General features: G+C 39.5%; 1 protein-coding gene across 7 annotated transcripts in view; it reads right to left on the bottom strand.

The window, feature by feature from the left end:
• The window catches only part of EML4 (EMAP like 4), a 153,724-nt gene that overhangs the window by 67,998 nt on the left and 60,230 nt on the right, over nucleotides 1-25,496 (bottom strand). For 3 of the 7 annotated variants that reach the window (XM_064648343.1, XM_064648347.1, XM_064648344.1), the window contains exon 2: nucleotides 2,867-3,049. In XM_064648343.1, the coding sequence (XP_064504413.1) occupies nucleotides 2,867-3,049 (183 nt within the window). Of the gene's footprint in view, nucleotides 1-2,866; nucleotides 3,050-21,620; nucleotides 21,781-25,496 lie in introns of those variants that run through there. The other 4 variants (XM_064648342.1, XM_064648341.1, XM_064648346.1 and 1 more) reach the window with 4 other exon arrangements.

Below are 25,496 nucleotides of genomic sequence, written 5' to 3'. Positions count from 1 at the left end.
AACACTTATTTTTAGCCTATGAAAAATCACTCTTCAAAGACACTGGTGAGGTGGCAACAAAAAAAAAATTGAAAGGTTTTAGAAAACTCATTTCAGCAAAAAGTAGGAAAGACTCCTTCAAACTAGGTTAGTTATTGCCTCACACTCAGACTAAAACTCCTTTTTTTGATGGAAAGATTTGAGATGGCTTTTTACAGTACTATGATAAGTTCAGATTGTTTTGAAAGTATTTATCTCACTGTGTTGCCATACTTGAAATTAAACACATCTCTCTCAATGAAATCATAAATCTATATACATATCTATGCTCTTTAGTAACTATTTATGTCAGTATGTATTTAAGAGCTGTTGTAGAGAAAAATACTTCTGTGATTGAAAGCCTCAGCATTTTTTTTAAAGAAAACCAAGAAAACCTACCTATAATATTTACCACGAATCCGCAATTATTGTATTGCAGAAATCCAGACTCTTGATAGGATCACAAACACCAAAACAAATTTTGGAGGAATACAGTTACCTTTGCAGCAATCATGACTTGACTAGTAAGAGCCTGTTATATACATGTATAATACTTCAAAGGAAACTTAACAATTACTTCCTTGAGTATTATTTTTGTATGGCAGTTCAGATCTTCTACTAATCCTACTCATTCAAGAAAATAATACACTGATCTCTGCTAAACATTTCAAGAGTTTTTTAGCTATTGAACGAAATTAAAATACAAAAATCAAATGTAGAACCTAGGGTATTGCAAAAAGCTATGTATGAACTTGTTTTAATCTCAAGCTTACTCTTCAAGACTAATTTTAGACTCTTAAAAAATTCCAGTGATTTTATGTGAGCAATTTTTTTTGTGCTGTCTTAATACCATCTATATACAGTTGATTTAATGATTAACAGTGAAGTTAATGTGTTTTCTGGTGGTATTAGGTAACTGACCACAATGGGGACACATCCACCACAAATTAAATACAGTGCCAATTAGTCATAACTCATAAGTTCAATGTATTAGATCATACGTGTACATATCTGTCCCGGTCCCCATCTCTTTCTTCACAGTTACAAGCTGTTGGTGTTCATTTTTAGAGATTTATACGACCAACCTGAAGATATTTAGATATTCCACCCTCTGTCTGCACTGCCTCCTTCAAATAATTAGTTTATTTTTCACTGCACTAATTGATCTAGACAACTCGGTATGGTCCCAAGATCCCCCGAAAGGAGATGGCCCCAAGGCATTTTGCAGAACACAGCATGTTTGTCCCGCCTGTACACAAAGTTTGCTGGGTATTAGACAGCTCCAAGTCAAAGGTTTTTAGCCATGTTTGTGCACATCCCAGCTCCTCTGCATTTAAATGGGAAGAATAAGGTACAATGGTGCATTTTGACCACAGTTTTTCACTTGAATATTTCCTTTTCGTCATAATGGACAGCGGACAGCAGAGTGATTTAGCCAAAATACTTGCCAGAGCTCTATTTACAAAGAATTAAAAAAGGAAGCCTCAATCTTGATGGGACCAGACATGTAAATCGGATAGATAAAAGCTGCATTTATAAGCAGGGATGACAACAATCTACCATTTAGCAAGCAAGAGAGAATGGCAGAATTCAGAGCTCAAGCCAATTAAGCATCATGACTTCCTTCCATCTGGCAGAGATTGTAAAACCACTTAATTAAGGAATTTGATATCTCTGCCACGTCTAAAATAATTCAAACTTTCAGCATTTTCAGTTTTTGCATTTTCAGCCTGTATAATGCAGTCACCCAAACATAGGCTGTGTTGTATCAGTTCAGTGTTATTATACCGGCACTGGTGTGACAGGTGAACTTCAAGGCTGAAACACAGGGATGGATCCCAGAGATGTCTGTGCTGCATGGTTTGATGGCATTAGATGAAATTATGTATTTAATTTGTGGTGGATGTGTCCCCATTGTGTTCAGTTACCTAGTACCACCAGAAAACACATTAACTTCACTGTTAATCATGAAATCAGCTTTATATAGATGGGATAAAGACACCACTGAAGAAACCACTTCTAGGTGTGAATTATTTGAAATATGACCTAACCTTTTCTTTAATTAGAGACTTGATATATGTCACAAATATACATAGCTGTAATTTTATTTGAATACACAACTTTAAGTTAGACTAAGTCCAAAACTTGATTCAAATAGTTCTCCAGAAAAGAAAATTAAATGTCCATAGGAAGAAAAAAAAAAAAAGTAAAAATTAGTGCAAACAGCACCCAGTTTCTCTACTCTTTAACAATCCTACATATTTCAAAGTTGCAACGTAAAGTTACTAGTGACTAACCAAAAGAGAGATTGCTGAGTGGCTACATGGCCATTTCTTACATGAGACCTACTGGTGGCGAAATAGCTATATTCAGAAAGCCTTCTTATTTGGTGGCAATGTGTTTTGATTTTTGTTTTCTTTTTAATTTAGGGGCAGGGGGAAAGGCAGCTTCTAATATGTCCTTTCAGTTGAGTAACTTCTAGGTGAAGTCAAAGCTGAGACTAAAAACCGTCCAGAAGCCCCAGAACCCACAATGGCAGGCTGAAGACTGCAGCTGTAAAGCATTGCACCATTTACATTGAAACAGGAACTTTTTAGCAAGAAATCAGGAAAATTTTCAGAGGCATCATGAACATAAAAATCTTAGCAAAGAGCAAAATTAGCAAGCATATTTCAGATATCTATTAGCCATATACATTTAAGCCACTAAAAAAATCTAACCCCTCCAGCTCAAATATATCTGCTTTTCCAAATGAGACAGAAATGGGAAAAAAGAAGCGACCAGTGGAGAACATGCTAACATGATTAACACTCTGACTTCAGAAAGAGTTTACCAAATATGGGCTTACCTTTACTTGGTGCTGATTTTCTCACAGAAGCTACATGGTCTTCAGAGATAGCAAGACGCCTTAGCACATCAGCCAGCGCTGCTTTTAGCACAGTGATTTCATCTTCTTGTTGCTGCACTCTCAGCTCCAGGGCTGAAAGACGGTCCTGGACATCGGACGTGCTCGCAGCCGAGATGCTGTCATCTGCAGAGCAGAAAGAGGCATTTAACTGGTTGGTTCTGAATTAAAAGCCACAGAAAGGAGCATCCACAGCATGAGTACGTCTGTCCCATCATTTTGAAATACTGAAGACATTCAAACAAACATGTTCGGGCAAATAAGGACTGGATATTATGTCAAACATCAAATTAATGCTTCAAGACAGAAATGTTACTAATCTTTGTCTAAGACAGATGGCTTAAGGAGTGTGGCCCTATTACAATCACAAGAGGCAAAGTGCTTTCTGTTAAAATAGCGCAGAAAGGAAAACACGCTTACCAGCAGAAGGAAGACTGAAATCAAGCTTTTTTTAAACAGCCAACTAAATAAACTAAAAAAGCATAAAAATGTGGTAAAAGTTTTGCAATATATTCTTTTGGAACTGTTTACGAATTTTAACTATGATTCTTAATATTAAAGCCAGTTGTAAAGTTAAAAAAAAAAACCAGCTCCACGGTTGAACATACAAGTATTGCTAGCCATGACCTAACTGCATCAAGTGGCAACCCCAATTTAAATGGTCTAGATCAGAGTTCCCAATATCAATTCCTTCTTTAACTTTTTTCACATCACCACCCTGTATGTGTCAAAAAACATACAACCTTATAACATTTGGCTTGAAGCAAACAGAAAATAAATACACTACAAAAAGGTTCCAAAAAACTGTTTGGCCACACAGAGGTAGATTAGCATTGAAGGTCTAATCCAGCAAAATCTATTCTTCAGTGGTAAAAAGGAAATTACAGCTTCTGATTACTCTTTGCCTTTGACAGTTCTTTGCATTATTTCTGCCAAGCCAAAATAACATATAACAGATTTTTGTATTTGGCTGTTCCAATAAATCACAGGCCAACCACTAAAAAAAAAAAATCCGCAAAAGAATATGTTGCTCAATCACAAGGTACTGAATTCCTTATCCATGCTGTTTAAGGCTTACTAAAAACTCACTAAGGAAATTCTAATACAGTTTTACCAAATTTACCTGTATTATACAAATAGACAGTTTAAGTTCATATTCTATGAAATAAATACAAACAGCAAATTTACATGTAAGGGTAAACAGTGAAAACGTATTATTACTGTGATTATATAGAATCTAAACTGTAGTTCACTTATCTTATGAAGACATATGAAGGAAAAAAAAGTTAATATAAACCACAATCCTAAAACTCTGTTTTTCCCTAAAAAACGCCTTAATCTTAGAAATACTTGCATAAGGGCACTTTTAAAATACCTGAATGCAAAAGAAACACTGAGCCAAATTCCTCCAATGGATTAAATATGAAAGAGATTATGGAGTTCAATGCCAACTTCCATTCAGTTAAAACATGATACTCACTACTGACGGACCAAGAATCGAAACAACCAAAATAAAGAACCACAATAATACTTCCACAACACAAATTTTTAAAAGGAGCTAGTAAAAAAACCCTAATGTTAGTAGTGAAACGTATTCACAATTATTATTAAACTGAAAGGAACAGTCAAGGTTACAGTTGTTAAACATCTACAAGATGAACAGTTTTGCATATTGATTTAATTCACTATTTGGTTACACCAAATGCAGAAGTGTATCGCTTCACAGTTAATACTATATTCATTCAGGCTGATAAAAAGAACTGCAGGGGAATTAATAAGGCACATAATCAGACTGAGATCCAGACACAACAGATCAGAACAGCTCTGAACAAAATGCCTTTAATACCACCATCCTACCTGTACCTCCTATATTCAGAAAATTTATTTTAATGGCTCTCCATCCTAGCATATCCAATGCTCTCTCAGTAGTACTTTACAAATCCAGACCTGTGACAGCTGCCCCAGGTTAGGAAGGACTGTGTAAAATCTTTTATTAAAACCCTCATTTTCAAAACATAAAACACCATCTGCTTTAAGAAGCTAGCAGAAGTTCCTACAAGCACACATACCTATGCAGCACATAAAAAGGAACCAAGATAAATGTACGTTAATCCATGAAGAAAAGCCTTTACTTTAGCAAAGTAAATGGACTTCAAAAAGTACCATATAATTCATACTTCTACTGTCCTTAAAGTGTTCATCTTTAAATACATGCAGTGGACCAGTCACAATGAAAACTGCAGAAAACAACCATTTTCAAAATATTTTAAACCTTATAATTCATCTTAGACTGGGTAGCAGTCCAAACAGAAGAGAGAAGTTTGATATTTCCTTAAAAAAAGGGGAGGAAAAAAACCCCACACTTTTTGGTTTTTTTTTTTTCTTTTTTGTCTGCCAAAGCCTTCAATTAATAAACTATTAAAAAGTCTTATAATGGAAAAATTATGGATAAATTCCCATGCTGCATAAACATACAGCAGATCACTATAAAACATTTGTAAAAGGAATAAGTAGCTATGTCAAATCATCATTTTAGAAGCCAAATATTACTGTGTTCCCTGTGTGGAGTCCAAATAATAGTAATTACCAAACCAGGAGAGGTTCCACTGCTGAGTGGTCTTTCTGATGTGCACAGATGCAAGTGCTCTGCACATCTCTGTATATCTTTTTTTCCCCACCAAGTACTAACATTGACTAGACTGTTTCTGTTGAACCCCAATACCCCAAAAATGGGATACATTACCTGGCTGCTGCAGCTCCCAATGCCAGTTATATCACCAATTAGAAACTTCAAAGAACAGGAGTGCAAATCTTTCTGCCCTATAAGGGTGAGCTGCAAATGCTCTGACCTCCTCAACATATCAAATGAGATGGTAGCAGAGTTGACCAATGCTCCCCTCTGTGAGCTGTGCTGTGGAGGCTTAAGCCTTGACAGAACACAGAGAGGCAGAAGGACTCTCAAACTCAACTACAAACCAACAGCTTGTCAGAGGTCCTAGCTATGTAAATGGGGCATGAGTAGAAAACAAAGTAGGTTAAGCCATTTAGCTGATTCAAAGCCAGGCAAGGTAATGGGCCACGCCTGTACTACAGGAGAAAAGGGGTTTCAAACCACCAGCAGCTGCTTTGCATTGCGGAGAGGGCACATGAGGAACAGCAACTGAAAGAAGCTGGAGAGCAAGAATATCACTGGGAAATCAAGAATATTTTGGTTGATCAAAGAATACAGTAGCACACTGGGAAGACATTTTATTGTTCTTTATCATTCTGCAGAAGCAGCATCTGTTTCAAGTGATGACAATCATGTATTACCCTAGCAACTATTAGAGAATTAAAATGAATGATTCCCAACCCAAAAACCTCACTCATTACAGCAAATATTCAACTGAACTCCAACATGCCCTTCTTGGCAGTGACTTGAAAAGTAATTCAACAGGGATTAGCTTAAAAGAAGATGCCTTGAAAGTAAACACAACTGCAAGCTGTGAGATCATTCTGACAGTTCTGCACAATGCAAAATTATACCTTTTCTTCTCATAAGTTTTCAAAATCTCTTACAGATTTCTTCTTTCATTAAAAATACATTTTATAATCTAAAGAACTACTTCAAAAGAAGTTTAAACAAAAAAACTTCCTTCAAGGGCATGCCCTTCCCCTTTCAGAGAGGAAACAGCTCTTATGCAAGAACAAAGTCACTTGTGAAGCAAAAGTCCATTTCCTCCCTTTCTCTTCTCCCACTCCTAAACATCTGCCCTTTTCCTCGTGCTGACAACGACATCTATCCAGGCCTTCCATGGGCCACTCTTTTTTTACTAAATCAGAGGGAGATTTATTTATTTAAAGAGGGAAACCTGTTAAGCAAATATAGCACAAAAATTTTAAGTGCAGTTGACTACTGATTCATTCTAAAAAGACCAAAGAGCATCATTTTTAATGTGTTGGTCATGTTTCCCAAGCTGTTGATGACCTATGCCTTCAAGAGAGCCACAGGGAACAACATCCATTGCAAAGATCCATCTACAGTGTTCACTGGTAGTAGTGAGGAGACATCCATGAAGGTGTGAATCTAAGGTATTTGTCTTAAAAAGTGGTTTAAGGTAAGAGTAGTGGTAGTCAAATGACAGCAAAAACATGCTAGGTCTCACCATACAGTACTGTAAATTTCAAAATAAGATGTTTCACTATTTTTCATAGTTCATCAGTTTGATTTTTAATTTTAGCCAGGAAAACATCAATTCTTCCCCTGCTTTTGGAATATGAAGGGATAAATATGCTGTCTCCAGTACTCGTGAGACATGAGGATGAACCTAAAAATTAGGGTTCATTTTTCAGTCAATGGAACAGCATTAAACAGACACGTTAAACAGACACGTCTGTGTGGGACTCCCCACAGTCACAGGCACCAAACCAATCCCAGCAGATTAAACAAGGCAGCAGCTCCAACAGCCCCTTAGACTTTGGCCAGGAACTTCGAGAGGGGTATCCAGTACATAGTGATGGTACTTTACCAACCTCCCAAGCCATGTATCACTCCTCTTCCCACATGTCACCAGCAGGCACTAGAGGATAACAGCATCTAAAAAGCATCACCCTTCATTATTTGCTGCCTAGGAGAAATTTGAAATGGCTACATTTGGAAAAAAAATTATCTTACTACTGAACCATCTATTCTGGGCCTCCTCAACAATTCCAGAGCATCCACTATCACTTCTCTGAGTCAATTCCTCCCAGCCTCCACCAAACGTAAGTAAGGGCTTCATTTTAAACAGAAGCAGCATTTCAGAAAAACAAATTCTACAAACTCCAGCACATGGAAATTTAAACCACAGGGTGGAAAATTCTACGTTTCATCCAATAAAGCCACAGAAACCACAGGTAATTTTAAACCCCCGCCTGTTAAGGAACCTACGAAGTTTTCTGAGAGTGGTAAGAGTCTTTTATTAGAGAATAGGAACAGAAATTACTTGGACTGGCATAAAGATTTGGCTGACAATTTCAGGGAATAACTGGCCCAAAAGAATGCTTTCTCACCAGTACTATGATCAGCTCACATCTGCAGGAAACACTGTATTTGTACAACTTGCAATTTCTGTTCTGAAGAGCAGTGAATAATTTTACTGCAGATGAGGCTTATATTTCCAGAGAAATAACTGACAAACTTGTTTTTTCTACCATGCTACCAGAAAAAAAAACTCTGCAGTTTTTTGCAATTCACTTGTCTTAAGACTAGATTATAAGGGTGTAAAGATCAAGAATTGTGTTCCATATCTGTAATTCATAATTCTCAAAAAATCCCCAAACCAATAGAATTAGACTCCATGCTTTTGCCCACAGTATCTTCTTCACCTCCCTCCAAGTGCCAGCACACAAATTATCTCAGTTTTGTAAAGGATGTGAGTCATGAAAAGAACACAAAAATGGGAATTAGAACACACAACACAAACATGGAAAATTAAAAGAGCTCCCTCTGACCCAAACAATACTGTATTAAGTTCTACTTTGCCCCTAAAACAAGACTACGTGGCATGGCAATGGAGTGGGAAGTTCTCCCCAAGTTCTCACTTCCTGCAAATGCAAGACTCTGGCCGTTAACTCTCTCAGTTATCCCATATATTTTTTGCTTCCTTTGCTAGTTTTTCATTCTTTTTCCTTAATCTCCCAATTTTTCTATACTGAATTGAAACTAATTTGCTGTTCAACCTTAAATTTCTCTCTTCCAAAGACATTTCTTCAGGTTTTTGGGAAGGACGTGTGTTGTCACACACCACTCACTTGCTCAGGGTTGATGCTGAATGAGGACCATCATTTCAACCAAACTGTCTTTCTTGTATAGCTCATGAGATTTTTTTTGAACAATTCATGGATCCATCTTATTTTAGTCCCCTACAAATAGTTAATATAAAAACAATATATTACTCTACACTAGCCTTTCACGAACCATTTTGATAACAAGTCAAGCAGCAAGCAGTAAGTTTATTTACACAGATCCTACTGCAGAATCAAATCATAAAACGGGAGTGCAATGTCTAGTGGATAGTGCCTTAAACATCAAAAGTCATCACCTCAATTGCTCATCTGCATTTTTAAACAGAAACTGTGTAAAAGACCGCTTATTATTTACTTTAAAATATAGCTGGGCAATCCACCATGTTGTGATGGATTCAGAACTTGGCCATGAACAAACCCAAACAACACCCCCTACCCAAAAAATAGAACCTAACCAAAGAAAACCCCACCAACCTTCACTCAAGTCTGAAACTTAGACTACGTCTAAAAATCTCAGTCAAAGCTCTGAAAGGAATGTAATTTATGCTGTTAAGAATTTGTCCATTACTTGAATAAATGTAAACTGGCCCATCTGTAAAAGATCTATACACATCTGTATATATCTGTAGAGATAATCATACACTCGAAACCTCAATTAAAAAAAAAAAGGGGCCATAAACGATAAATTTAAATCATTATAGCAATGCATTAAATTTCAAAAGAACAACAAAAGATATAACTACATTGGACAAAGCTTCTTAGGACTTCTCAATTCAGCATGATATATATTCATTTTACAGCTGTAGTGATTTGTCTGTAGGTGATCCACGGGATGATTTTGCTGAAACCCATGAATGTTCTGCAATGCAATAGCGGCTACTGACCTTTGATATTTGTGGACTGCTTTATGGTTAATTCGAAGCAAGTTCATGTCTGTGAACCTACTACTGCACCAATACATCATAAAGAACATGACCCGTGTTTCAAGCAATCTTATTTGAAAGGGTTGTTTGGACATGTAAGATGATCTACAACTTCACGCCTAATAATTAGTACTCTGTTTCTATATGCTAAACAGATTTGTGCACTTAGGCCTTCATACCCTTTTTTTGTCCTGACATGAAAAAGCAAAGGAAGGAAAAAGATTAAGAGATGATATAAAAATATCCTGGAAAAAAATAACCTTGTAAAAACCACAAGTTACAGCAGATAAAAGAATATTTTTCTAACAAGCTTTTGGATCTGCTGCTGTAAACACTCAGTTTTAACACGGATAATCCAGAAATGTATAAGCGTGAGATTCACAGGGTACAACTCCACCCATGCTCTATTTGACCAACATGAGTGTTCTGCTTCCCTAAGTTTCCAGTAACTGTATTACCTATTGAGCACAAAAGTTTTATACTTTTATACTTGCTGATACTAGTTTTGATAGGCAGACTGTGAAAACAAAACAAACACTTACAGACACTTCTCATATTTGACATTGGTATCCATATAATTACTTGAAGAGGCAGGTAATTATGCAGGCTCTCTCATGTATCCTTCCCCAACTGCATACTTCATATCAGCTCCACCTCCATTGAGATGCATCTCAAGAGTAAGACCATTCACAGGTTTTCCTCCACCCACTACTTAAGCCTTGTGGTTTTCAAGTACTTTTCTTCCCCTTACGTTGCTTAGCTCTCAGTGCTCCTGATATTGTTCTGAAGCTTATGACTCTTCAATGCTTGGCCTTCAACCAGCAGGACAAGCCCTTTTCCTTCCAAAATAGTGTTTCTGCTACAGGTGAGTGACCTCTACACTCCATTGAGAGAATTTGTGGTGGCTATGGGTACCTGCTTGGGATCCCCCATATAACTCATTCAGCAGCACTCCAAGTCACCTCAAGCTCTTTTCAGTATCTTATGCCATCCTATTTTCACATCACAGTAAGAGAGAGGGGCAGGGAGCACCTTTTCAAACACAAAAACTTTGAAATTCACGTAGCAACCAAAGAGCTGCAATGAACTGTTCTACTATAAGTTACACACACGTTAACAAAAACACTTTAGCCCTCATATGTCAGTATTTCTTTGCCGAAAATATTTCATGTTGTGCTAGAAGTGCTAGAACATTTCCATGATAAAATGCTGATTTAAAAGTTTAAAAAAGCACAAAACAATGCAAGTTAAAAATTTCAGTGCCTGCAGTTTTTTCCTCCACCCTCCCTAATGCCCAAACTGATCTAACCAAAATTTTCTAAGAAAACAAGTTTTCCTATGCTGAAGTGGGACCAGATCTCTGAGGTCTTCCTCTTCACCAAGGGCTCAGCCACTACTTGCCTCCCTATGCCACGAGCGGACAGCACCCAAGCCACCCCATTAAGAAATTCAGCAGGTTCCAGCTTTGCAGGACAGAGGCAAAGCCAGTCACTGTCTGGGGCTCCAGGGTAACCACTGCGGGACAGCAAGAGTAGGAAAACATCTCTCCCACCTGAGGAAGAACCTGCATGTTGTGCCCAAACACCAGACATCAGTGGGGAAAAGTGCTAAGCTCTCACAGGTACTCCCACCAGAAGCAATCAGGCTTTTGACATGTCCTACCTATAGGCTTTGACAATCAAGCCTTCCTAGTTTCAAATCAGGCAACTACTTAATTAGAAAATTAGGTAATTAGCAGATGGTGCTTATGACCTTAATCTCTTTTTAACTTCACTCTTCATCTGTTAAATGCAAACATTGTCCCACACCACAAAAAGGTTAATTAACACTTGTGGGCTACCAACACACTACCCCTGAGTGCTGCAGCAAAATCAATGCTTAAATTTTTGCATTTCTTTGAAAAGCACGACTGAAAGTCTTGCCATAAAAATAACAGATAGACATGCAAAGAAAATGAAGGCAACTCAAAAGAAGGCAACACCAAGAAACTGCTTTTTAGGCAGAATCAGCTTTTCAGAGTTCTGAACTGTGGGAAGACTGAGCAAGTAATTAAAGGCTGCATCTTAATATCTATATGATCCAGAAGATTAAATACAGTCTTGAAGAAAAACTCCAATTCTGACTTCTATGCTCACTATGACTTCCCACTCAGAACACTCTTCTTAATCATATGTCAACAGTGCATAAATCTACAAAAAACAGCAGCATTAATCGTCGCTGATCTGCTCAACACAACAATGAATGACAGTAACCATATTCAGGCTCAGATAAAAGTACTGCTGTGCAAAACATCACAAAGTCCAGAAAAAGCACAGAGTTCACCGAGAAGCATGGGAACATCTGAAACACTGATTTTCCTGGAGTATTCAGCAAACTTATTTACACAGACAGGTACCACCAGTTACATGGCAGGCAAGGAAGGTGTGAAGGTTTGTAAATGGAAAGAGTGCTTGGGGAGCAGGGGGTAGAGGGAAGGAGGGGAGGAAAAGAAAAAAAAAAAGAAAAAAGAAAAAAGAGCACTCAGAGTTATCTCAGATTCTTCATCTCTCTCTGCACCTCTCCCTCCCCCTGGGGCCACTTATTTTTTAACTGCTCTTGTAATAGTGATGGTGCTAACTCCTGTTCAGAGAAGTGTCCATATATTTAGAGATTTTTTTATATTTTTTTTCAGAATTTAAGCCCAAATTCATACAGGTTACTTCTGATTTTTCAAATTCTATTTCCAAAGCATATTTCCAAAAGATATTTTTTCCCAGTAACATGCAAATAAAATCCAAATTTGCAAAACATTCAACCTTTAGACTGCAACAACACAGGAAAAGTCCAACATTCCTCATCATTGCAGTGCATCTCCTCTGCTGCAAAATATTTGAGTTCAGTAGTACTAACATACTTTTAATCTGAAACTTATGGAAAACTTCCAACATCTTAAATATTTATTGCTTATTTGGGCATCAAACTTATCTGAGTTTTTGTCTGTGGTATGCTTTTAACAAGTACATTTTTGCCCTGGAGGAAAGATGTTTCTACTCTTTAAGATTGCTATATTCTCATCAGTTCTAGAGTATAACATCACAACAAATTAGAAAAGCACTGAAATCATTAAGTGAGATAACATCAGGAAAAACAACATACCCTCTTCTTTTATAGATACATTTTATTTTGTACCATGCAATGTTTAATTGCAAAATTTTACTGATCTCATATCCTGACACACAAACAAGTAATCTCTAGTTTGTGTTATCTAGCAATAAAGTTAGACATTATCTCTGAAAATAAAAGTGTTGGAATATTTCTGAAATTTTTTGTACTGGCTGCTTCATTGTGCTGCTCATTTCCTTCCCCCAGGACTCATAAATATCTAATTTGTAACATCAAAAATACCACTTTACAAACTAAGTTTATTTGATCTTATTCTGTGCTATTCTAAGCCAATCTATGATAAATGCCACCCTGCAAAACTCCAACAAGTCAAGAAAAACAGAATCCTGGCCCATAGTACTCATTTCCTTTCCCAAAGAAATAAGCAACTCCCTCTCACAAAACACTCATCTACCCTGCACAGGGGAAGCCTTCCCTTTCAGCTCTGCTGGAAAAAGCAGGATCTGGTGGGTTTCTGTGCTCAGCAGAAACATGCTTAAATCAGAGCAAGAGGGAGGCACCAGGGCAGGTGTACACAGCGGGGTAATTTGATGGCTCTTATCCGCCAAGTCACAGGACACAGTGAGTTCAGATCAAAGTAAAATCTGTTTCGAAATAGACTTAACTCATTGCCTTATCTTAGTTTTCTGGTATTTCAGGTATAGGAATTCCTTCCACTTATTCAGGGTCCTATGTGGCCACTGCTTTATTTCCTTTCAATACCAGAGCCCATTTAGTAAAATGCCAACTTTCAGCTTCCTCTCTGACAAGCCAAAGTGATCTTGAAAAGTTATTGTCCTTCTTTGCATTTTCTTATCCAAAAGCTAAAGATTATAATACACTCTTGTAAAAAATAACCTCTACTAAGAGACAAGCCTTCTGGTGGGAGTATTCATTCCAGTGATAAGTTTTGTCTTGTGACCATCCACCACAGCTGTGGTGCTGCTGCAGTGGGGCCAGGATGGCTGGTTGTGCTTGCATGCCTGGCATGCTCTGTCTGTTCCAGTGGGCAGCCATCTCCTGCAGAAGACACCCCTTATCCCAGGTCTGTGACAAAAATATTATCCTTGCTGCTGCAGGGGATACCGTCTTGCAGTTGTTCAACCTCTCCTGTGTCTTGTAGGCAAGAACAGACATAAGGTTTGGTTTTGATATTTTTTAAAAAGTCCCTTGTTTCTTGGGAGTGTGAGACTAAAGCTCTCCAATCTGTGAGACTAAAGCTCTCTAATCACAAGCTTGATCCAACTCAACACTTCCAACAGTAGCAATCACAATCTCGCTTTTGTTTACCTCCACCAAAATGTCTCCCCAAATTCTGTAACTGCTTGCAGCTTTGGTACTAGAGGAACACTTCTACAACAGCTAACGCTTACTCCAGGTGGAACCAAATCCACAGCAGTTTTGTTGGGGGCTTTTTTTGCATAGAAAAGAACTAAACTATCTCCGTAAAGACTAGTCATACCACAGATGCAGCTAAGCTCTCCACTTAGTTTCAAGGATAAAGAACAAGCTGCATGACTCCCACACAGCCAACCTGTAAGGTGGTATCTGCAGCTACTCATCTCACATTAGTCACAATCTCCATTTCAATTACTACAGAGGAGCAACTATTGAGAAATAAAGGGAATATTTGCGCATTGTGTGTCATAGAAAACACAGGCCAGAGAGCGAGCAGAAGTATCTATGCTGGTACAAGTCAACAGCCACCCTCAAAAAGGGGAACTGAGCATAAATACAATTAAACAACTGACTGGTTCTTTAGTTAAGCTCCCTTTTTTTTTTTATTATGTTAGCAATTAAACAGCATTGGTGAAGTAACAGCTGTAAACAAGGTGTGGGTGGAAAGCATTGCTCACACCTTTCCTGCTGCTGCGACTGCTGCTGCCTGACAGGAGACCATCTAGACATTCATCCTGCTGTCCTGTAACACGCTGCTTCTGAATAGCTGTCGAAATGTTTAATATTATTATTCATTATTTTATAAACACAGGTAGCCTTTTAAACATTCAGACTATAGATCTATCAAGTGTTGCTGCACTTTCCTTAGCAAGGGAACTACCAACAATAATTTTCGACAAATACTCTATGTTGATAAATCGTACAAAACCATCATGAATATACGTATGGAATTTGCTTACATGCGAAACATACCTTTTTGCAGGGATATTTTTTTCCTTTTTTCACAAAGGATTCTGTAGGAAAACACGCTTCTGTGTGGAAAGTTTGCCAAATTTTGTGAACTCAAAAGGGAGTCTATCAAAGTTGCTTAAATACATCACATTTGGTACCATAAACAGATTACTTCTCTGATCTTTCTACAGATAGGAGTCTCTGAAGTGTTAAAAATCCTCAGGTTTCTCTTCCCACTATTTGCTACAAAGCAACAGTTTTTAGGTAAAGAAGATAACCCCTACAAATAGTAAGAGGCACGACTGATCGTGGATATGTCCAGTATTAGAAATACTACAAGTATTACAAATACTTGATAGGGAAACAAGAACTGAATCTGATTGGGACTAAGTAACAGCAGTGCTGCAAACTATGAGTAAGTTGCATTTTTTTCCCACTTATTTCCTTCTTCCCCAAAACTAAGGCATTAATTAATCAAGAACTGATAACAATCCAAGCCTCCTCAGAAAGAGAAATCTTTATGTGCTAAAGTACATAAGTTCAAAAAAAGCAGAAATGTTTTGCTGCAGAAGTACACGAGCACCAATGCAACCAGACAGGCTCTACACTGTCACTCAACCTGCCACTCCCACATCAGTGGTCACTCCCTTGAAGACCTATCTCAAAGCTCTTCTCTGGCTATCACTGGGGTACCACTTTCAGCTTTTTATAAGAGATCAGGAACAGCAACGCTAGGTAAAGCCTGCCTGCAACCCACAGAAATAAAGTTTATAGTTTTTTACTAATACACTTCAAACTCAAAGTGAAAAATATACTGGAAAAAGCTATATACTGTAGGTCTCCAGTGTTTGCAATTCAGTTCTATTCTCTTTTTTATGTCCAGGAGATTTCTATTTCTTTGATAACTGGGGGGAGAACAATCTAAAGCCAAAAAAATAATAGTTACTCTGAAAGCAGCTATTATCTTAAATCACTGAATTATCCAGTTTATTCCTGTAATGCTTATGTTTTAGAATTGATTAATTCCACATACACTTACTAAGCATTAGCTATGCTAATTCAGCTCTTTATACATATAAAAGAACCATCCGGGAGCATACTATTTCTGTATAATACTGCCAGTCAAAATAACAGAATCTTTCATGCATGAAAAAGAATCCTCCCACCACAGCAGAATACATCAGTAAGAACATTATTTTATACATTTTCAGCATTTTCTACCCTTCCTCACAACCTTATTTTACTATTTTTATTTTATTTTTAGCAATAGGAAAAAGAATTAAAACTGAGCCAGCATGACCATGTTCTTTGGGCTGCAGCTGGGGGTAGGGCCACACAAACTACCAGGGAGTGAGCCCGAGAGAGAGTGAACAACATCACAGCTTCCATGTAGTAACTATTCAAGCACACACTCCTACTCAAGACTAAATGCCAGGTTGTTTAACCTACTAATCCACATTTAGTAACCTACTGTGTCAACATGCTTTCGGTTTCCACCTCCACTTAGCCCTCTGCAGCTCATGTGCAAGCCCACACTCTAACTAGGTGTGGCCATTCTTTGCAACTTGCGAAGTTGCATACGAGGAAGTCCTCCCACGAGAGCGCTACACAACATGTAGCCTGTACACCTCCGAGATGTACCTCAAAAAATACCTCATTGCTCAAGACACCATGCCATTTATTTACTAAATAGGTAAAATCATGCAAGAACCTGAAGGACCAACTCCATCAGCTGGAAGGGAATGTTTCCTTTGATGCATTTCACAGATATCAGACGTCTGACGATGGGTATTCTCATGGTTTTAAATGCTCCTGAAGAGCTTCATGGGCAAACCTTGACAAATTAATGCATTTTTAGAACATACAAAGAACAAAAAAGGTGCTGGGAGAGAAGAGCAAAAGCAGACATCACCTAAATTCTACCTGGTTTTACGACACATAAGGGCATCTTCTCACCACACAATAAAAACCTGTGATTAATGACTGTAACATCTGGTTATTCCTTCTCCGCCCCTGCTCACAGAGCAGGATCTGCACATCCAGCAGTTTTTCTGTATTTCTTTTTGCAAGTTCTGCTCTCCATGCTGCTCTGGTTCAACGCAGAAGGAGCAGGCTGAAGAAGCCTTTCAGTTGAGTATGCTGCAAGGAGAAGTTTCCAATGACACCACCTTCCTGATGAATTTACTTATCTCTGTGAAGCAGGGGTGTGATACAGGGTTCATAAAGATACTTTCTTAATCAGGATATTACTCAAAATTTGAGAGCAAAGACTCGGTGTTGAGAAAGTGTGTGCAGTCTGAACCTTTCTATCTGACCTTTAATGACATGTTTGCTGCGTCAGCTCCACCTTTGACATTTCACCAATTTCGATACTTCAGCAACTTAAAGCGTGGCTTGCAATTACATTCTGCAATTGCAAAGAAAACACTACCCATTAACCTGCCCAAGTCACTATTATCTCCTCAACCCCCTTTTGATGACTAATACATATTCCTAGAACCGTTAGGAGTGAGACAGAGACCTGAAAAGGCAAAGTAGAAGAAACATTACCAAAAAGTGTAATTATAGTTTCAAAAGGTAACCATCAAGTTAAAGAAATGAGACTTCCATTGAGTCAAGACAAGAATTAACCTACTAAACAGTGTGAGATGAAAACTCCTATGGATCTTTACACTATATGCAATTTTATGTTGTATACACATAGCACTGCTGTTACAAAGCAGTACTGCAGATATTTAGTTAGACGCTACCGAGCAATAACACTGTTACTTACCAAAGTATGTACCAAATACACTGAAAGACTTGTAATGAGACGTGTACATTTACAAACATTTACAGCAAGTTTACAGTCAGCAACATGCGGAGTCAAACACTGTTCAACCTCGGAGAGAGCTCCCCATGCCACTGCACCAGCCTGTACTGTGCACAGCTGGGTCACAACAGCCATGTCCCTTCTCTGCCTTCCTGGAAAGGGGGTGGTATCTGATGAGGAAACAGCACTTTGACAATAAGTTTAATGCAATGAAGCCTTTTTACACAGCCAGCTAGTTTACAGCTCACTTCATTAAGCATAGGCTCAGCTAACTTACAGAGCAAGTAAATTCTGCTTAGTCCAACTGTGCTTATAACCCTTCAACAAAAGATTCTTTTAACTCAGTCAAATTACTAGAAGGTGGTAAGTAAAACTATACTAACCTGATAAGGAAGTAGAACTTAAAACCAGTATACACTATCCTGCAAATTCCAGCAGATAAGAGGCAACAATGGTACTTTCAAGAACTACAATGAGATGGGATTTCAACTCTAGATTATCAGAAAAAACAGTGCTTAGGGAGATGTAATCCCCTGAAATAGGCTGATACTTGGTTTATTTAACTGGTCCCCATCCAGTACCTATCCATTTTAGGTAAAATATCAAGCTGAAAGTAGGACTTCTATGTCACATTTGTCTATTTTTGCCTACATAACAGGCATTGGAAAGAAAAAAGCCCTTGTAATATCCAAATACTCACAGCTAAGTTCCTTATGTCAGATACTAATCCAAATTAAGTACTTGTGCGTGAGCATCCAGACAGGGAAGCACAGCACCAAGAACAGCAGCACATGCAGGCCACTGTCACTCCCTGCCAATGAGGCAGGTGGCAAAGCCACAGCCAGCTGAGGTGCCCTCCAGAGAACAGTGACAGACCCTGGGTGAGAGTGGGTGGCAAAGCCGCTGCTGGTTGAGGTGCCCTCCACAGCACAGTGACAGCCCCTGGGTGAGAGGCACCAAGCCCAAGAAGGACTCAGTGTCACCCCTGGGGAAACCCTGCAGAGCCACCACCATAACCTCACCTTTATCATCCCTGTCTCCAGCAACTGGTGAATCCACACTGCGAAAAACCCTAAGCAAACTCTACTAGTATTAATATTAAAGATAAATGAATCGAAACCAAAAGCCTGAAAGTAATCAAGTTTACAAACATGGGGATACTAGAGTTTGTTTCACTTTTTTTTTTTTCTGTTTATAAATACTATTTTCAATACCAAGTGTCACTGGAGGCAAATGTTTAATCAAGAAGCATGACAACTGAAGGTTTCTTTGCAGGTAAATATTTCCATTTGTCAAACTCAAAATTTCTAACCTGATCTGTATCATCTAAGATAAATTCTAGCCCATATCTAATTTGATAGCTATGCTATTCCTGAAGGAACATTGCCTTGTCTTAGCTTTAGTTATAAAAGGATAATTAGAAAAATTAAAAAAAAAAGAATTCACCCCTACTGACATCAGAGAAGCTTTTTTTTTTAAAAAAGTTTGATTAAGCTGCTTATCAGCGCTGGTATTCCATATGTTAAAAGGGAGTGCTACTTCTTTACTCCTGAATTAGGAATTTATTTTTTTTTTTTTCCCCCAAATCTTTGTTCGTGAAGCCTAGCCATGATGATGATGAGGAATTAATTTTTAGCTATGGCAAGAAATGCGCAACTGAAGGTATGTATAATGACACCTGTGACAAAACAAATCACAATTAAAGGTAAGGTAGACAAGTTCCCATAGAAAAGCACATTGTTATAGGATATATACTTAAAAAAAAAAAAAGTTATCCCAAAAAACCTCACCTGAAATATCCTACTGTTAGTACAAAGCCTTAAGCCCCTTTAAATAAAGGAAGAATGAGCATGTATGGCCCAACAGAAAAAAAAAATTCCTTCTACAGCTTAATCTCAGGCTTTTTCATACTTGTTACCACTGCAAAGTTGCTAAAAGCCCTCAAGGCAAAGAACTCTCAAGGATGAAGTTAGAAATTTCATACGAACAAAGCACTTTGTAATTCTCCACCACACCAGTTCCTTAGCACTCTAAGTTTATGTGCAAACCAACACACAGTCCTCGAAAAACTTTATATAAAGATATATTAGGTCTAACTGTATAAGTAGGAATCAAGTTTTAAACCAACAAAGCACATTGCCCTGGTAATAATACCCAAAGCCAGGGTTTCTGTTAATCACAAATGCTGTCTTTAGCTCTTACTCAGCACAATCTTCAGTCTTTCACCAAGATTTTAGGTAAAATAATTTTTTAAGACGTAGAAAAAAATTGAAGTAGAACATATGCATTGAAAAAAAAATTTATTTCTTGCACCTTATTTTGCTGGATTTCTATACAAATCTCAAAAGGTAAGTCCATCATGTCACACTCGCTTCAGAATTTCAAGATACGTCTCAAGCTGAAGTTTGAGACACTGCTACGTTTTTTACAGACGATCACAGAAATTCTTGCTAAAAGCCATTAAAGTCAATGGAAATGTTGGTAACATAAACCTCTACAGATCAGTAACAAAGCTTCAAGTTTTAGCCATAAAAATTGCTGTTCTTTTGAATTTTGCTCTGAAGACAAACAGCTAAACATTAACCTTTCTTTTCTACTGTAAAAATCCTTGCAAGACTGCAAAAACAAATCATACGAAGCACTCGTAATGTTAAAATTTCCAATTTACCCTCCTCTCTTTCTTAAGAGTTGCAACATCTTGAATTCTAAACCGAATAGTTTGAATTCTAAAGCAGATAAAGTACAGTGCATTGCTCACTTCAAGAAAGTACACCATAGCAAGGTCATTCCTTTCTTCCCCAACATACCCATCGAAATCTATACATTAAATATTTGCCTTTATTTTTTAAAACACACTTTCCTTTTGACCATCATATTTCAGGCCAGAAGTGTAAGGTTTTACACGTGAGATGCTGCATTCGCACCAAAACCGCACGGCACGAGTCAGCAAACAAAGAAGAGCTGCTCGGTGTCCACTCTATGTCCACTCTATTCGGAAAAACACACTTCTCCACAATATACAAGAGAAACACGTCTTATCTCTGATGCGATTTGTTGGTAAGGATCATTTGGTTCTTTTTAAGACCATATATTTTTGGTTGCTACAGTCAGAACGCTGCAATTAATGACCCGATTCACACTGAAGAGGCTGGTTTGACAGTAGCTGTTTATAAAGAAATAAAATAGGCATTGAAATATTTCATTTTTACTATGATACTAGTAAAAATGAAGGCGGGGGGGGGGAGAGAAACCCTTATTTCTGAAGGGCAAATACATGCCTCAGAGGCAGAAAGCCCCGCACAGGAGGCGCACGGCCGGAGCCGCAGCAGACGCGGGTCTGATCTACCCACGCTGAGCGAGCCTTTACTGCCGCCTGCCTGAGGCCCGCGCAGCCCACGCGTCCCAGCGGGGCTTCCCATGACTTTTCCTTTGGAGAGTGTCAAACACAGAGGTCCAAACGAAGGGCTGGACGCGCAAGAGCCGCCCTTTCCCGAGGGCTGCGAAGGGTCCCTCGCACGAAACGCGCTCCCCCGACAGCCCCGGGCCGCCGGGCCGGCCCCACGCTGCTCCGCGCCAGCAGCCTTCTGTCCAGGGAGCGCTAACTTCGTCATTATCTTCCTCTCGTTTCCTCCGTTATCCACACGCATCATAATTTTGTTTGGCTACCTTTTTTTTTGTTTGTTTTTTAATTTTCTCGAGGTTGGGATGCCGCAGGGCAGCGAGCCGCTCAGCAGGCACACCTTGCCGGCTGCTGCCGGGGACGCGGAGCTGCCCTCGCACCAGACAGGGCAGTATCCACCCGGGTACGGACAGGTTTCCCTTCCTCCCCTCCCGGGATGGGGAAGCGCTGGAGATCACTCCGAGAGAGCCCTCGCAGGCGCTGCGGGGCGGGCCCCCCCGGCGCGGGGCAGGCGCGGTACTTTACCCGTGCAGAAGGCGGCGAGCGCCGAGGGGTCGCAGCCTGCGCCCAGGCAGAGCAAGGCTTCCTCCATCCCTCTCGCCGACGCCGAGCCGGCCCCGCCGCCCTCCCGCCGAGGCTCAGCCCGAGCACCCGCGCCCCGGCCCGGCCGGCGGACGCCGGGCGGACGGTGCCGGCCCCCGATCCCTGCTGGCGGCGGCCGCTCCCTGCCGCCTCTCCCCGCTGCCCCGGCAGCGAGCGCGGGAGGCCGGCGGGGGCGGGCCGGGGCCGAGGCCCCGGGGAGGGGCCGGCCCGCAGGCGGCGACCACGCGCTCGCTGCGGCACCGGCCGGGAGCCGCGGGCCCCGGTGCCTTCTCCGGAGGGAAGCGGAGCTCGCCGAGCTACTCCCGAGCAGGAAAGTGGCAGCTGCTCGCACACAGGCAGGGTCCTGCACCCTTCCCGTAGGAAACCACAGCAGTCGGCAACAGACACCCCCCTGCCCGGTCCCACCGCGCCGCACGGTGCTCACGGCCGGTGACAAAACCGTGACATTAACTATAAAAAGCCAACAGCGATCAGTCTGCCCTCGGTCTGGGCATAAAGAACTACCACTAATGACTAATGAATACGGTTTTTATACTCGGTCTATTCAAATAAACCATTATCGTTCCAAAGCATGTCTGTCTATCTGTCAGAAACACCCCAGATCTATCGTCAGTCACAGAGCAGCGTGACACGAGAGGTTCTCACGGGGAGGGGGAAGAGAGGAAGGGGTGGTTGTTTGCTCTCGATTATATTGGAATATTTTTCACATGACATCTTTCGAGACGAAAGAGCAATGACATCACTGGCAATATACTCAAATCCATTATATGAAAACTAAGCAAAATATCATGGCTTAAAAGCAGCAGCTTTGCAAAGTTATCGTTCTGTTCAGCAGAAGGGAACTCGTATTACAAACGCATTACAATCTATTTAATGTGATCATGATTTTGTCTGTCTTGCAAGACGAAGCACAGCCAGATGAGAACTAATGAATGCAACATGTGTTCATTCTTTTGGTAGCCGTGCCTGAAGCCAATTGGCAGAACGACTACAGCAAGATAAATGTCAAAACAAAACTATTTGTGAATATGTACTGCATGTATTTTGCCTCTTCTATCATACTTGAAATAGTTTATTATTTTCAAGCTTTGCGAGCATATTAAGTAAGTCTGGATTAAAGTTTTAATTTCCAGACAACAGTGGGATAGTAAAAAAAACCAAAAAACCACAGGGGAAATCCATGTCTCCATTCAAAAAATGAGGGCAGCAGTTTTTTTCCACCATTACAAACAGTTGCTGAGAATGTTCATAGGTTCACAACAACATATAATTTAGACAGCACACAGTGGGTTTTGTGTGTTTTCCCCAAAATTATCAACCTACATAACTACAGTAGTATACTTCTTTTCAGGCAGCTCCTGACAGACTGGAGGAATCGACCTCTGCAGTGATCTAAAAAAAGAGAAGGCAGTCAGCTGAACACAGCTCTGCAGCATAAAGCCAGCCAGACAACTACTGTGATTAATATCAGGAAAGGACTGGGAAACTGAATAGTGGAAGATGATAAACGGTAAAAGGCAAGGGCATACAATTAAGGAAAGGGCCCTAATGAAGACATGGGCCTCAACACACAGCTGTGGCACACTGGGATTGACCAAGAACCCATCTTTCCAACTTGTCCCAACCACTATGTTGCATCATGTCATTAAACAATTTTAATTGCAGGATGAAACACTGAGCCTTATCTTGGGTGGGTTGGGCAGACAGAATAATTTAACACACACTTTGGTATCCTTTCAAACTCAACATCCTTCCCAATACAACTATGAAGCCTTGGAAAAAATCGTAGGCCAAAATGCTCCATGAGGCCAAACAGACATTTTATGTGCTGGTAGGACCAGCACTGAGCAGAAAGAGGCTTGATTTGCAATCTTAAGTGGCCATTACTGCTCTGAACAATGACACAGATTATGTACAACTGGCAAGAAACATCCAATGTAGTTCACACATTGTAAGTAAAACACTCTGTATTTAAAAAGTTAGGATCTCCTATTGTAAAATAGGTATGAAATAGTGTTATTTCTGGGTATCTACGACCCTAATTTTTAGTTCTAAAACTAAAGGATTTCCTCAGCAAAGAAAAGAAGTTTCATTACAGTGGTATTTTAAACAGAGATTAATTCCTACTGAATCAAGAGCATACAGAGTGAGGCAGAAGAAACCAAAGCAAATGTTAGAGCACTATCATAATGATCCTCTGAACTCTTAACTTTTGAAATAAGATTTCAGAAGGCACAGCTCTCCCTGAAAATAGCAGAAGCTGTGTCAACCCACCCATCGCCTGTTCCCTGCTGGGTTGAGGACTTTGATCAAAATTCCTTGACTTGCCTTTAAATTTCTCACTAAATCATAACTCCTCATTAGGATTTTACACTCCTCTATCTCTGCACCATACCTGTCCTTCTAAGCAATCTGACAGCCTTCAACATCCGTCTACCTTTAAACTTTGCAAGCTTAAACACCATCTCAGGCCCCTGTTCCCTGCTGTTACTTAACATGGGTGGTGGGGGATGAGGAGGTGCTCTTCTTAAGAATTTTAGATAGGCAAAAATGATGAAAAAATACTTAAAATATGGCACAGACCAAAATAAAACACATACATAATAGGAAAAAAACTTCTCAGATTATTAGCAGTGCAAAGTATGTTGTTACACCACGCAAAAACCGAACATTTTAATTTAACAAAGCAAAGCATGTTAAAGATCAGGAACAGAGTTCCACACACTGCATATAAATACAGATTCATTCATTGTTTGTTTACCCCCAATATATGGATATTTAGGAACACTACGCATCTGGTAAATACAATGGATGTCTCAAAGACTGCAGCAGCACCATTCCGATTCTGAATCTACAAAAAGAATAATTTTGGAAACACTTCAGTTTTTCATGAGCCAAAACACACTCCAATGCACCTTTTCTTCAGAGGTGGGAGCAAATGGCTCCTCCAGCTTTTGAAGAGGGCCACAGGAAGGCATGAAGTTTTTGAAGTCATCACTTCCATGTGAAGAGGAGGAAGAAGCAGATCCCTCTGCCCCATACCCCCAAAACTGCTTTCCAGTCAACCCAGAGCTAGCTAAGGAAACTACGGGGGCCCCCACCAAAGCCATCATGTCTCCAGCTGTACAGACTGCAGAACAGACACCTTGTTCCCAGGACATCTTTAGTACTTAAAAAACAAAGAAGATTATTTATTGAGTTTCCTTGGCAAGTAATACTGCTCCTAAGAAAATACCTGCCATTACATGAAATTTGGGAATTGGTTTTCACAGAATTAGGGTTTCTCAATTTCCTTCAGATTTAAGAGATTTCAGATTCAAGAACTGCTGCACAAGGCAATCACAGTTATCTTCCATCCAAAAGATTACTGGAGACTCTCTCTACACACCCTTTTCTCCAGAACACCTGTAGCTGTACCTAAATATTACAAAGTGTAACTATACTGAGACTAGTTTAATGACCATCTTCTTGTTGAACTGCAAGAGGGCAGCAGCAGTTAATTTTGTTCCTGGTATGTATAAAATCAATCATGTTTCCACTGGCAAACAATCCTGCAATTATTTTGCTTTCTTCTTTCTGAAAAGAAACTGTAGCAATGTTTCTTTTTGAATTGGAAATTAACCTCACCACCAAACAGTATCACCTTTCAGCAGCTGTATCCATTAGCTTTACCCCGTGGAAAAGAGAGAATAACAACAATTTCTTTAATTTAAACTACCCAATTCTTTAAGACCTGAAGCCTTTTATTACATTTTCTGTAGGGTGGGGGGAAATTATTTCAGTTTGGTTTTAAAATGA

This window comes from Pseudopipra pipra, chromosome 3, assembly GCF_036250125.1.
Source record: "Pseudopipra pipra isolate bDixPip1 chromosome 3, bDixPip1.hap1, whole genome shotgun sequence".
Classification (NCBI taxonomy): Eukaryota; Metazoa; Chordata; class Aves; order Passeriformes; family Pipridae; genus Pseudopipra; species Pseudopipra pipra.
The sequence above is the reverse complement of the archived record's forward strand: the minus strand, read 5'-3'. Positions and strand labels throughout refer to the sequence as shown.